Source organism: Lissotriton helveticus, chromosome 1_1, assembly GCF_964261635.1.
Source record: "Lissotriton helveticus chromosome 1_1, aLisHel1.1, whole genome shotgun sequence".
In the NCBI taxonomy this organism is placed as follows: Eukaryota; Metazoa; Chordata; class Amphibia; order Caudata; family Salamandridae; genus Lissotriton; species Lissotriton helveticus.
In genome coordinates, this window is record NC_136057.1 from 135124251 (window position 1) to 135138863 (window position 14613).

The 14613-nt window shown below is 46.1% G+C and overlaps 1 protein-coding gene across 1 annotated transcript in view; it reads right to left on the reverse strand.

Moving 5' to 3' along the window:
- Positions 1 to 14613, reverse strand: part of LOC144770799 (aldehyde dehydrogenase family 3 member B1-like) — a 223638-nt gene that overhangs the window by 34650 nt on the left and 174375 nt on the right. Inside the window, exon 8 of the mRNA XM_078655597.1 lies at positions 5223 to 5609. Coding sequence (XP_078511723.1) covers positions 5223 to 5609 — 387 coding nt within the window. The remainder of the gene's footprint in view (positions 1 to 5222; positions 5610 to 14613) is intronic.

Sequence of the window (14613 nt, forward strand, 5' to 3'; positions counted from 1 at the left end):
ACTATAACTGCTGAAATTCTATAGTTTTATGTATGTAAAATCTTGGCCTAACTATAATGTCCCTGTAACTTAAGTTTTTTTTTCAGTGAATTCCTAAGTTTTTTTAAATTCTATTTCCTAACTGTAATGTTCAGGTAATTTCTTTTTTTTTCAGTGAATTTCTTTGGCATTATAATGCTGTTTCCTAAGAATAACATCCCTTTAACCTTTGTTTTTCTCATTGAAATTCTATATTTTAATGCTTTTTCCTAGCTATAATGTCCCTGTAACCTGGGTGTGTGAGTGAGTGGCTGTGTGGGTGTGTAAGTGAGTGTGTGCTGGGTGTGTCCATGCATGTGTGACTGTCTGTGTGTGTAAGTGTCTGTATGGGTGTGTGAGTGGCTGTTAGGGTGTGAGTGGGTTTGTGAGTGTTTGTAAGTGGGTGTGTCAGTGCATGTGTGACTGGCTGTGTGGGTCTGTAATTAGATGTATGAGTGGTTTTGCGGGTCTCTGAGTAGGTGTGTAAGTGGCTGTACAGGTGCGTTATTGGGTGTGTGATTGGTTGCATGGGTGTGTACATGGGTGTGTAATTCGGTGTGTATGAGTGCCTGGGTGGGTCTCTGAGGGTGTGTTTGAGTGGGTGTGTCAGTGGTTTTCTGGGTGGCTGCATAGATGAGTGAGTGGGTGTGTGAGTGGTTGTGTAGGTGTGTGGTGGGACTGCGAATGGGTGTGTGAGTGGTTCTGTGGGTCTGTGAGAAGGTGTGTCAGTGAATATGGATGTGTGAGCGTGTGTGTGAGTTGGTGTTCGGATCCACAAGTGGGTATGTGAGTGGTTGTGTGAGTGGCTTTGTGGGTGTGTGAGTGGGTGTGTGCGGCTATGTGGGTGTCTGAGTGGCTATGTGGGTCTGTGAGTTGATGTGTGAATGGTCTGTGATTAGGTGTGGAAGGGACTGTATGGGTGTGTGAGTGGGTGAGTGAGTGGGTGTTTGGATGTATGAGTAGTTTTGTTGGTCTGTGAGTGGTTGCGTGGGTGTGTGAGTGGTTGTGTAAGTGGGTGTGTGAGTGGGTGTGCGAGTGGCTGTGTGGGTCGATGATTGGGTGCATTCGTGATTTTGTGGGTCTCGGTGGGCATATGTGTTTTTTAATTGGAGTCTGGATCTGTGGAAATGCAGCAGATTCATACAGGGGCAGCGACTGAGTGCCGTGGAGGATCTGTGGATCTCTGCACACAAAAACAATATGTTTTTGGATAATTTCTTGCCCATGAGGGGTCCCTCAGAGACCCCTCCATCAGTCCCATGTGGTCAGGATACCTCTATCCTGACCCTCAATATATCAAATGTACAATGTATTCCCTCCCCACGAGAACAATGTCCTGATTCACAAAATGGCAGCCATAACTTTTTCTCAGGTTGTGGCTAGCCAATCACGACATGGCTGTTGGCTCGTGGATCCACGGATCCTTGGCAGTGGATCCAGGGTGAGACAATGTCTCTAGATATACATACATCTTTTTTATTTAATAACTCTACAACCACTGAACAGATTTACATCAAATTACAAACAGCACTCTATCTGGACCAAGATCCTATTTTCTGTCAAATTTGGTGTAATTCCATTCAACGGTTCGGGCTACAGTTGTGTCTTAAATGTCTATGGGAAATTGCATGGGGAACACATGGTTTGGGACACCCCCCTTATTCTCTACCCCACTTGACAAATCACTCCAAAACTTTCCAGACAGTAGCTGAAGTGAGTGGCAAATTCATTTTGAAAAATTTGTGAAGATTCATCAAACAGGGTCAAAGTTTTTAGCAAAACAAAAAAAGCTCTGTCTGTGGAAACTAGTCCTAACTATAACTACCAACTGGCGACCGGCAGTAGGTAATGTATACATTCCAATGTGCACTGCAATTTTCTTCATTCAGGGGTCACAGCGGCAAACACTAAAAAGGAGGAATCACGACCCAATCTTCCATGCAAATAAAGGGTTCTATGTGAGAATTTGGCCTGATATATGATGCTCACTAGTTCTAGTGATCACCTTGTAACAGTCCAAACAACCCTTATGGTGATTGGTTGTAAGTCAACCTTATAGACCAGCTATCCTAATGGTAGCATGGACAAAGCAGTCTTAGGCTAAACTCTTTTGGCATGTGAAGCCAGCTGTTTTACCACAATATAACCCCTTGAATACCAGATGAAAGGACACCACACAGGTTGTTATGAAAATAAACAGCATATTTATTAATAACAACACCTCTGAACTCTTTATGAGGTCAGAGGGCTAAGCACATGACAATCTCTTACGAAAAATACTACAAGTCGCACAAAATTACTATGGTGCCCTAGGGGCACGACAAACCATATACTAGGTAAGTGGAATGTGAGAGTCGATAAAAGGAATGGAGCTGTCCAGAGGCTGTAGGATCGGTGGGACCACGCTACACTAACTTCAGGTAAGTAATAGGAGTTCCGCGGGACGCGTGTGCAGAGTGTGAACTCACACGCGAGATGCGTAACAACGTCTATGGACAGTACAGTTCAAGTTTAAGGTGAGTACGGACAATCCTGACTAGATAGGACAACAACGACTGTGGAACTGGACACTAGGACAGTTAAACTACCCTTGAGCACCAAAATGCTCTTGTTACCTCACCCACGGGCCGCGGGTGCATAGGGTTCAAAGTGCGTCGGGTTCTCGCGTTGAAGTCAATGGAGCCTGAAAGAAAAGATGCTGCAGGCGACCAGCAGGAAGATGTCCGGTGCAATTCAAGGGTGGATTGTTGAAGAAGGAGACCTGAAAGCAAAGGGGACAATGTTCACAGTCACTAGCCAGTGACTGGAGTGGAACCAGGAAGGAACCAGATGTCGACGTCGCGATCATGTGAAGAGTGGACGCTTGACTCTGCAGCCACGTAGACCAGAAGGTGTCTTCGACGACCAGGATGGAGGCACGAGCTGTCCCACGCAGGCTCTCGGTGTCGGCGGTGTTGGATCCGGAATCGGCGTCAACAGGCCTTGGCAAAGGCAACCCACGCGGTGAGTGGAGAAAGCGTCTGGTGCGGACTAGGAGAGTCCGGGATGCCGCTCTTTTGGATGGGAGCAAGGGCCAGTCTGGAGCAACCAGACCAGCAGCAAAGATTCAAAGGTTCGTCGTCTAGGAGGCCACTAGCCAGCCGGCAAGTGACCAGACAACGCGTCGAGCAGCAACAGAGCAGAAGGGCCCCACGCAGATCTCGTGGATGCTGGAGGGCTGATATTCGGTGCAAGAGCTGCTCGGGGATGGGGCTTCTCAGTCCCCAAAGCACTTGGTCGAGTTTACCTCGGGAGTCGTGCTGGAAGCGAAGTGCAGTTTCTTCCAAGATGGCCGGTCCCACGTGTCTCGTCGCACCCACGGGTCTCAGCTTTGCTGCAGATGTGAGTTGAGGTCGGAGAGGTCTGGGAATCTGGGTCTTGTCGGGCTCTGAAGTCTGGATCCTCGAGGGAAGACGACAAAGGGAAGCCGCTGGACGCTTGATGGTGCCTGCTTGTGCAGGGTGGACACTCCTTGCCCACAAGGGAGATTCTTCAGTCTTCTGTGGAGCAGAACGTCGAAGTCCAGAGTTTCTTCTTGTAGAATATGTTCAGGATAATCTGATTTGGAATGGGACCAGCTCCTACCTTTATCCTGCTAAAGGGGGCTGCACTACTGACTAGGTCCCTCCCCTGGGTGGGACCAGGAAGGGGGGTGGTTACACCCCCTATCCTTTGTCCGGTTTCCCGCCAGAGCTGGGGCAGGGATGCCCCAGCAACTGGTTTGAACCGGTGTATGCACAGAACACCTTGTGTGCCCCGGGCATGTCTCATTCCTTTCAAGCCTACCCTACCCAATACACAAAGTCCTGTCTGGGGTGGTGCTAGCACCTCCCAAGGCAGGAAACCCTTTGTCCAAGCCGTCCTCGCTGGAAGGACTCCCAGCAGCAGGAGGTCAGACTTGTGTCTGTCGTGGCAGCATCCATTTTGTGATGCCAAGGCTCGAGTTAACTTTAACCGGGGTTCTCAGTTACATACATGTCGTGTCCCTCCAGAAGGGTGGAATGCTACCCCCGTCGCCAGAATTGGCGAGGGGGTAGTATTCCAAATTGTATGACACCTTACTCGACATGTTTTGATAATGTTATACCAGAGTTAGCATTTAACCGCGAGGATTATAATGCACTTAAGAGTATATGGTATAGCGTTATCATGGAACAGCTATAAGGACTTGGTTCCGCAAGCTGCAAACAGGCTCAGCTCATGCCAGAGCACCATCTCACATAATTCCAAGCACTCTGCCTTCAGGATTGATAAGGCCTTCCATAGGAGTGACTGATAGGAATATATGTGTCAATTTTAGGTTTAGATATAGGTAACTATATCTAAAGCAAAGGATGATTACACCACCTTGCCCCAGCTGTCGTGCAGCCAGTTGTGTCTGTTTAGATGGCCAGCCAGGGGTGGCATAATACATGCTTCAGCCCCTGGTAGGCCCTGGGTACACCCATGCCCTGGATACCTAAGGTATACTGTACAGGGACTGATAAGGTGGCCCAGTACCAATTGGTAAATGCACCTAAGGTACATGGTTGTCAATTTAGAGAGAGAACAGCTAGGCTGTGGGTCTGATTAGCAGGCCCACAGCCAGGGAAAGTCGTAAACCAGTGAAGCAAAAAGCAAAAATCTGGGGTGACCATAGGATTGCAGACCCCACTCTCCTACATTCCATATTTATTATTGAGCCATGTGCAAACACAGAAATGCACACATGGGTGCAGGAAAGTTACGCTGATAGTGGCAGGCTCGTTTCGGCTACCCTTCTTCTACTGGGTGTATAAAACTACATTATGCGAAAAGCTGTGGGATCCCGCCAATGGGTGGAACACTTCGGTGCTACTGGTAATTGATGAGATTACTCTGGATGAGAACAACAAAACAATGTGAGAGTGAGAGAGGGGAAGGGGAGTGAAAGGGTGAGAAACTGAAAGAACTATCTTAAGGGATGAGTGAGATTGAGAACAGGGAGTGAGGAGGTGAGAGAAAATAAGCGACAGGGTGAGATAGCAAGGAAACAGAAGAGTGATAGCATAAGAAAAACAAAAGGCACAGGGGTGGGGTGCGAGATAGTCAAAATGAAGGGGTAAGGCACCAGGGGCAAAAGTAGAAAGAGGAGAGAGAAATATAATGATAATATAATGATAATATAATGATTAAAAACCACGCACCTATATATCTCTCTTTCTCATCACAGTCTCCACCAATGACTACTTTGCCAGATCCCATCAGTGCCTTTACCCTATTGAAGTGTCGGTCATTGATAATGCGTGCAAAGTCAGGGGACTTTTTCGGGTCCTTTCCATAAAACTTCTCCACAGTCTCCTTCATGGCTGGCACCAGTTTCTCGCGCATCTCCTTTGTGCAGAGGACATAGTCTGGAGAAGTGCAGGTCTGCCCAGCATTGAAAAAGTGATGGAAGATCACTCGGTTGGCTGCGATCTTGGGGTCGCACCCATTATCAATGACACAGGGGTTCTTCCCACCCAGTTCCAGCGTGACGGGTGTTAGCTGTTTTGCTGCAGCTGTCATTATGATTTTCCCAACATTGGGGCTCCCTGAAGTGAGAAACAAAGAGAGTTAGTTAAGCATTCATGTTAGGAAACACTGCAGCTTACAAACTGGAACAACAATGTACATCACACATGTATTATAAGTTACTGCGCTAGGAATGATGTCTGTGATGATGCAAAGAATGTCATCTCACACTTGTCATACGTTAAGGAAGTGGAGGGCCATCAGTCAATTGCAGCTTTGCCACTCTCCACTTATAACAATATGTATAAGTAGCATATTAGGCATCAACCTATATGTAATAGTCACAAGATTAATGTTATGAGGTAATTACCATCGAGATTTATAAGACTTCAGTGCATAGATATCAAAAGAGTCTTAGGCATTTTAGATCAAGATGAAATTGTTTTTTCAAGATTTGATTATTCAAAAGTGCCTGCTTTTTACATACTATCTAAGGTGCACAAGAACCTAACAACTCCACCAGGGAGGCCTATAGTCTCTTCCAATGACAGCTTTTTGGAGAATATAGCTATCTATATTGATTCCTTTCACGTGCCTTTTGTAGTAAGCCTCCCAGTTTATTGTAAGGATAGTGGAGATTTCCTGACTAGAATTCTGAATATTGTATGGACAGACAATTATTTATATACTTTTATCTATCACGATTTTGGAGTAAAAGCTTGTGAGTCATTTTATAAAACAAGACCAGCATGTTTTTTTAAACCATAATAAGATGCTCATTGAAATGATTCAAAATTCTCCAAGAGAAAAAAAACATCTTTGTGCATGATGGCACCGTCTATCGCCAGAAGATGGAGACTGCCAAGAGCACTTGCTTTGCCCCCCGTTTCACCAATTTGGTGATGGTCTGGTTGGAGAAGTGGGAGGCATGGGCAGAAGATAATCAGGAGTTTCTTGACAATATTTTAATTTGGACCTGGTACATTGATGATTTATTTATTTTATGGTCCGGGTCCAAAGAAAAGGCATGCAAATACATGATGAAATTGAGTCAGAATCCATACGATTTGAAGTTTACAGCTACAATGACTTCCCAGAAAATCACATTTTTGAATATACATCTTAAGGTACAAAAAGGCAAGGTATATACTTTGAAACACCGCAAGATCACTGCAGGTAATAGCTCTTTGCACTTTACTAGCCAACACCCTAGGAACCTGATAGAGAGTATACCTTATGGCTAAACATTTAAATTGAAAAAGATTTGTTGTAATCCAGAAGACTTGGAAAGTCATACTACTCTTATGAGAAAAAGATTCTAAGCTAGAGGTTATGCACCTAAAATCTAGAATGTAGCTGCAAAAAAAGCCAAACCCCTAAAAAGAGATCAAGTATTGTATTCTAATTCAAAATGAAAAGAATGCCCCAAGACCTACAACTCCTCATCCTACAAAGTAAGAAACTTGATCACTGGCAGAGATCTACAAGAGAGACCCTCTGTAGTAAATCACAGCACCCCATCCTCGTCGCCAAGAAGTGTAGTAAATCACCACACAAGGTAATACGGTTCAAATTCTTTTATTTACTTGAAAGAACAAAGGTGCCCCCAGCTTGTCAGAGCCCTGGTCAAAGTGGTATTGCCAACGTTCCAAGGCTGCCTTCACCTGAAGGTTCTAGGGCTGTACCAAAGGGCAGTATGGACGAGGGGGGACAGAACGGGGAGAGGGAGAGTACAAAGAGATAGGATACAACACCCTCCATCACCTATACGAAAGGTAGAACATTAGAAGATGTTTAGACTTATAGCTTTTAAACAAAAGCTGCCAGGAAGGATACTTGGTTGAGTAAAAGTAGAAGGTGTTTTAAGTGCGGCCATTGTAAGGCTTGTAGATTTATCTCCAATATCTCTGAATATTTTACTTGGGATGGGAAAAGAAGGAAGATATTCCATTTCTTCAATTGTAACACTGATCACTGTGTCTGTTCTCCAATGCCCATGCCCCCTCATGTATTTGGGAAGTACCATCTTTCCACTACGTAAGTGTATTTTAGAACATCAGAGAGTCATTAGGAAAGCAGATTTCACATATCCTGTAGCATGTCACTTCTTTGACCAGAATCAGAGTGACGTGTCCAAATTTACATTCTTTGCCATAGATAGAATTCCAGACAATTTAAGAGGAGGCAATAGGGTGGCAGAATTAAGCTGTTTGTAATCCAGATATATCCTGAATTTACACACTAAGACACCAGCAGGGTTAAATAAAGATGAAGAGATGGAAGTGCATGTAGGATACATTAAGTCTAATTATGCTCTTTCAATCATATCTGTTAAGGGTTTGTTATGTACAGCTTTTTTAAGATATTTAAGGAATTGGAGAAATCTGCCGTTGATCACAGGAATACCCGGGGTTTCTAGGTTGTATGGTTATTTGAGAGCCCCTTAACTATTCAGATCTGAAATGTCATCCGATTTGAGCATTGCCTTTCACTTGGTGACATTTTGAAAATTGTAGTTCACATTGATGTATTAGGAGTGACATGTAGGAGTGTATTTAGAAGATTTGATGTAGTAGCTTAGAACCACAAACTCTATCTAAGAACTGTTGTCTTTCCTTTTAACATTAATGAGAAATATTTATAATGCTGTAAGCATGCCACATGCTATACGTTCTATAATATGCAAGGGTATACCCAGTGCATGGAGATAGGACTAGTTATAGTTAATGTAGTGTGGCGAGTGAGGTGACTGTGTATGACTGTGTATGGAGGTTTGTGAGCTAAAGTAATTCAAAGGTAGTGAGTATATTAGCATTTTAAAATATAACTGCTGATGAGTAAATTATAAAGTTGTCGAGTGGACTGTCATACAGTAGAGTGGTGAAGAGTCTCGTACACTTTAGTGTTGTTTAGTGGACTGTCGTTGAGTGGTATGTCGTACAGTGGACTGTGGTACACTGTTGTACAGTGGAGGAACCTATCGTACAGTAGTGTACTGTGTGATATAGTGCAGTGGCATTTCATAAAGAGGAGTGGAGTGGCTTATCCTATAATGTAGTATAGTGGCGTAGAGTGGATGGAGTAGAGTAAAGTGTCAAACAGTGGCATACAGTGTGGTAGAGTCTTGTAAAGTGGAGTTTCATAGAGTAAAGCAGGGTGTTATACAGCAGAGAGTGAATTTTCATACAGTGGAATAGAGTGAGGTAATGTGTCATGCAGTGGAATGGACTGGAGTGGAAACAAGTGAAGTGGCGTAACGCAGTTTAGAGTGAAGTATAATAGAGTGGATTTGCATGCCGTACAGTAGAGTGAAGTGGAGTATAGTCGAGTCAAGTAAGGTGTGATAAATTTGAGTGGTGTCTCATACAGTATAGCGGAGTGCTGTGTTGTAGATTGTTGGAAAGTTTCGTAGAGCGGTGTACAGTGTTGTACAGTACATTGTATGGGCATAGACTGGAGTACAGAGTTGTATAGTGGCATAGCGTTTAGTAGAGTTTTGTAGAATGGACTTGTATAGAATGGAGTGTTGTAGAGTGGAGAGGTGTAAAGTGGATGGCCTATAATGGCGTAGAGTGGGGTAACATGTCATTCAGTAGAGTTGAGTCAAGTGGTGTAGTGTCTAGTGGAGTAAAGTATCATAGAGTGGAGTGGAGTGGCGTGCCATACAGTACAGTGCCATTAAGTGGAGTGGTGCAGCATACGCTCGAATAAAGTGTCATGGAATGGAGTGGCATGTTGCAGAGTGGAGTAGTATGGCATGTTGTAGAGTGTGGGAAACTGTTGTAGAGTGGAGCGGCATTAAGTGGAGTATAGTGTTGCAGAGTGGAGTGAGTTAGAGTACAGTAGAGTGTGGTACAGTGGAATTGAATAGAGTGTTAGAGAGTCAGATGCCATACAGTGCCATTGAGTAGAGTGGTGTAGAGTACAGTGGGGTAGAGTGCAGTGGGGTAGAGTGAAGTAGTGTGCTATCGAGTAAAGTAGAGTAAATTGTGGTGAAGTGCCACATAGGGAGCTGCGTAGAATGTCGTAGAGTGTAGTAGAGTGGAGTAGTGTTTTCAAGGGAAGGCGGAAGGTGAACTTGTGGCAAAGTCAAACATGTAAGCAGTAATTTTAAAAAAATGCTTCTTTTATTCAATCAGTCTTTAAAGCTGGCACACAGTGTTGTACAGTGCAGTAGCATAGAGTGCAGTAGAATTTGGTAGAGTGGAGGGGTGTAGAGTGTGGTGGAGTGGAGGATCATAGAGCGGAGTACATTTGAGTGGCATAGACTGGAGTGGATACAGTGCAGTATCGTAGAGTGTGGTATCGTAGAATATCGTGACGTAGAATCAGATGTTGTAGCACAGAGTGGAGTGGCGTACAGTGTAGTGACGTAGAGCAGAATAACATAGAGTAACGTAGAGTGCAATGAAGTGGCTTAGAGTGCTTTAGAGTGCAATAGCATACAGTGGAGTGGGGCAGAGTGGTGTAGCATACTGTAATAGCCTTGAATGGACTAGTGAAGAGTGGAGTAGCATATAGTGGAATAGCGTACAGTGGATTGGCATACAATGGAAGAGCAGAATAGCGTATAGTGTAGTGGTGTACAGTGGAGTAGCTTTGAGTGGAATGGAGTACAGTGGAATAGCACAGTGTAGAGTGGAGTGGGGTACACTGGAGTGCCGTGGAGCAGAGTGGAGTGGTGTATAGTGTAATTATCCAGTGTAATGGGTGTCTTTCATAGATTCACATGCCTGAATCATTCCCCGCCGTCGAGACGGGAGTCTCCGGTACATAGAAAAGCAATGTCCTATAGACATAAATAGAGAAAAGTAGGCCTAAGGGCCTCGCCTTAGTAGCCTATCTATGTCCTTTTGTAAAAAGGACCAAACTCCAGAAGGTAGCCAATCAGCTATCACCTCCCTCTAGAACCTTCCTGTCAGGAGCCTCAGTCTCTCAGATTTTCTACCGCACGTTGTGCTAGGGAGTCTCCACCTGAGTTCTCCTCAGGTTTCCTTGTTTAAACTCTTTTCTTCACAGAAACTGGATATTTTCTTCATAGTTCTACCATGGCTGATCAACAGAAGAAGGGTCTCTTCAGAGCTTGCTCTTCTTGTGGTAAGAAGAGGCTCCATATCGATGATAAGCATGAAACCTGCTTATACTGTCTTTATCCAGCCCATACTCCAAAAGAATGTAGAATTTGTAGAACATTCTCTACGAAAACTCTAAAAGACAGAGAAGGACGACTATTACTCTGGTTGAACAGGCTGAAAACCAGAGAAAACCTGGAGTCTTCAGAGGACGGTAAGATAGCTTCTGTTTCCTCTAAATTATCCTTGAAGAGGCCAAGGGTTCCTTCCCCTAGCCCCCCGTTCCTCCTAAAAAGACTGTCAAAAAGTCTTCAGAGGCAAAATCCACAACGTCTGACAAGGAGGTTCCTGCCTTCAGGAAGCCTGCACCGTCGTCGACGACGACTTCGTCGACGCTTTCCTCAGTGCAGAAGAAGACTGTGTCTCCAGTCTACGTTTCGACGTCGACGACGACGGTGTCGACGACGACGGCGTCGTAGCCTTCTCTTCGACGACGACGACTACTCCATCGTCGACGGCGGGTAAGCCTGTGTCGTCGATTATCCTTATTAAAAAGCCATCGACGACGATAAAGATTTCGTCGACGACGAAGCCACAACCGTCGACGCCTGCGCCGTCGACAAAGAAACTCTCGTCGACGAGCGTACCGTCGACGAAGGCATCGACGACGATGAGGACACCGTCGACGAGTGCACCGTCGACGAAGGTGTTGTCGACGAAGGTTCCGTTGACGAAGGTACCGTCGACGAAGGTGCCACCGACGACGATTCATATTCTGTCGACGACGGCACCGTCGGTGACGTCATTGTCGACACTATGGAAGCAATCGGAGCTGATTTCTCCGTCGTCAGCTGCCATTCAGCCGTCTACGATCCCACCATCGACGACTGGGCCATTAACACCAGCAGACGGTGTGCATCACACCCCTCTAGGAAAAAAGGGCACAAAAAAGTCAATAACACCAGACTTAACGTCTCCCAGTAGGGTGCAAAGGTTGCCCCCAGCTTGCCTACTGCAGGACGAGGACTCAGACGAGGATCAGTACGGACAGGCCACCAGTCCTTCAGACCTAATAGTGAAGTGCCAAAGCACCGATGATGAGGGGGATGAAGTGCAATTTACAGAAGAGACTGAGCATTCACAAGTCCAGACGCAAGTCACGCCAATGGTATGCCTTCCAGTGTCTATAGTTTCAGACTTGCAGTTCTTGATCCAAGACTACAAACAGCGATTTCCTGAATCGGCTTCTGCACCATCAGCTGGGACAACTCCAGCTACATCTGGGCCGACGCCATCTTCACGGCCTAGACCATTACCATTAGTGATCCGTCAGGAAAGAGAGCCAGTGCAGAATATCCCGTCTTCTGACGAGGAAGTTGAAGAACCGGAGGATGGAGAGGTCCGAGATGACCAGTCTGACCATAGAGATGATGAGGACTACATCGCTCCTTCTCTTGCCACACCTGAGCCCACTACTTCAGACTCACCGCCAGTGGACATTGGCGGATTTCACAACTTAGTGGAGAGAGCGGCCAAAAGATTCCATATGACAATGGAATCTCATGAAACAGACTGTTTCCTGTATGATTTTAAAGACCCGGTTAAGAAAACAACCAGGTCAATTCCTATCATTGACCACATATGGGAGCAGGGAAAACAGCTGATGCAAACACCAGCCTCAGTCTCAGAAGTGGTACCACGGCTGGACAAAAAGTATAAGGTACCAACAACAGCGCCAGCCTGCCTTACTGGTCATCCCAAGCCGGATTCTGTGGTTACCCAGGCAGCACAGAAAAATTCTAGGAATCCGTCATCTCCATTGTCAGCTCCACCGGACAAGGAGGGCAGGAAACTAGACAGTATTGGCAAACGCTTTTTCACCACGTCGGCCATGACTGTGAAAGTAGCTAATTCCATTGCGCTACTGGGCCGCTACAACAGGCAATTGTGGGAGGAAATTGCTCCGTATCTGGCAGAGCTACCAGACACCGTGAAAGAGGAGGTTCAATCACTCCTTAAAAAGGGCCAAACATCAGCATCGGAACTTATCGATTGTGCGATGGATGTTGCAATGACCGGCTTCAGACAGCTGGCAGGGGCTGCGGTCTTGCGAAGGCAGGGGTGGCTTAAAGCTACATCTTTTCGCCAAGAGGTCCAAACTAAGGTACTGGACATGCCTTAGGATGGCCAACACCTCTTTGGGGAGAAAATCGACGAGGCCCTACAAGCGATCAAAAAAGATACGGACACGGCAAGGGCGCTTGGAACAATACAGTTTAGGAGCCAGTCCTTTCGAGGGAGCAGGGGTAGAGGTCAATCCTCTTACAGAGGATCCTACCAAAACAAGTCCACATACTTCTATAATCAAGGACGATCGCAATACCAACAGCGACAGCAGCAACAAGGTCGCCTGACCTCGTATGGAAAGTCCAACTACAGGGGAAAAAACCAGAGGAAACCCACTGGCGGACGCCAATGACCTTTTCCAGCAGCCAGTCCGTCCACAATCTCATTTTTTCAAACTTGGAGGAAAACTGACACACTTCCTCGACAATTGCAGATCAATTACAACAGATCGGTGGGTGCTCCAATTGATTCAATTCGGACATTCGTTGGAATTCAAATCAATTCCTCCGACAACTCCTCCTCTCAAAATGCAACACAGGAATTTACGATTACTCCTTCAAGAGGTCTCTTCTATGTTGAAGAAAGGAGCAATAGAGCGAGTACCATCAGCTCACAGAGGAAAGGGATTTTATTCCCGCTTCTTTCTGATACAAAAGAAAGGGAAGAAATGGAGGCCCATCTTAGATCTCAGGGCACTCAACGCATTCTTGAAGAGTCAATCGTTCCGCATGGTTACGATCCAGGAGATTTTGGGGTTGCTAGAGGAAGGGGACTTTATGACGTCTTTAGATCTGCAAGACGCATATTACCACATCCCTATTCACAAAGGCCACAGGAAATTCCTCAGATTCGCAGTGGCGGGTCAACACTATCAATTCTGTGTCCTCCCATTTGGCTTCAAGTCGGCACCTCGGATATTCACCAAGTGCCTCTCTCCAGTGGCGGATTTCCTACGTCAGAATGTGCACCAGGTCTTCCCATATCTGGACGAGTGGCTGGTGAAAGCACCATCTTTGAAAGGCGCAGCCAAGTCCTCCAGCGCCTGTCTCAATCTTTTCCAGCACCTGGGCCTGACGCTCAATCACGAGAAGCCTACTCTACAGCCCTCCCGAGTTCTTACCTTTCTCGGGGCAACATTGGATACGGAATGTTCAAAAGCATTCCCATCTCAGGAAAGAAAGCACAAGCTTATCACTCTGGCCACCGCAGTAGCCTTGAAGAAAACTTTACTGGTCCGACCTTTCAAGTCCCTCTTGGGGATGATGTCCTCGTGTATCCTGCTTATTCCCCACTGTCGGCTCAGAATGCGCCCGCTGCAGGAGGCCTCGTCCAGGCAATGGACTCAAAGCACAGGTTCTTTCGAGGATCACATTGTGATAACTCAGCAAATAACCAAGGCCTTACTCTGGTGGAGGTCACCCAAGAACCTCTCACAAGGGATACCATTCCTGCTTCCTGCAGCCCGACATGTGGTTACAATGGACGCCTCTCTAGAGGGATGGGGAGCGGTCCTCCAGGAATTGCAGATCAGCGGCAAGTGGACGGACCAGGAAAAGCAGCTCCATATCAACCTCCTAGAGCTGAGGGCAGTTTTTCTAGCTCTGCAGGCTTTCCTACAGCGCATCAAGAACTACCCAGTGCTCGTCAGGACCGACAACACCACGACAAGGCACTACTTGAACAAGCAGGGAGGAACGCGTTCGCTCACACTATCTCGCGAATCGCAGAAAATCTGGAACTGGCTTGTGCTCCACAGTATCACGTTAAAAGCGGAGTATGTCCCAGGCAAGGACAACGTCATAGCAGATGCTCTAAGCAGACAGAGATCTATGTCCCACGAATGGGAGCTCGACCAAGAGGTGCTAGACCACATCTTTTCGAAATG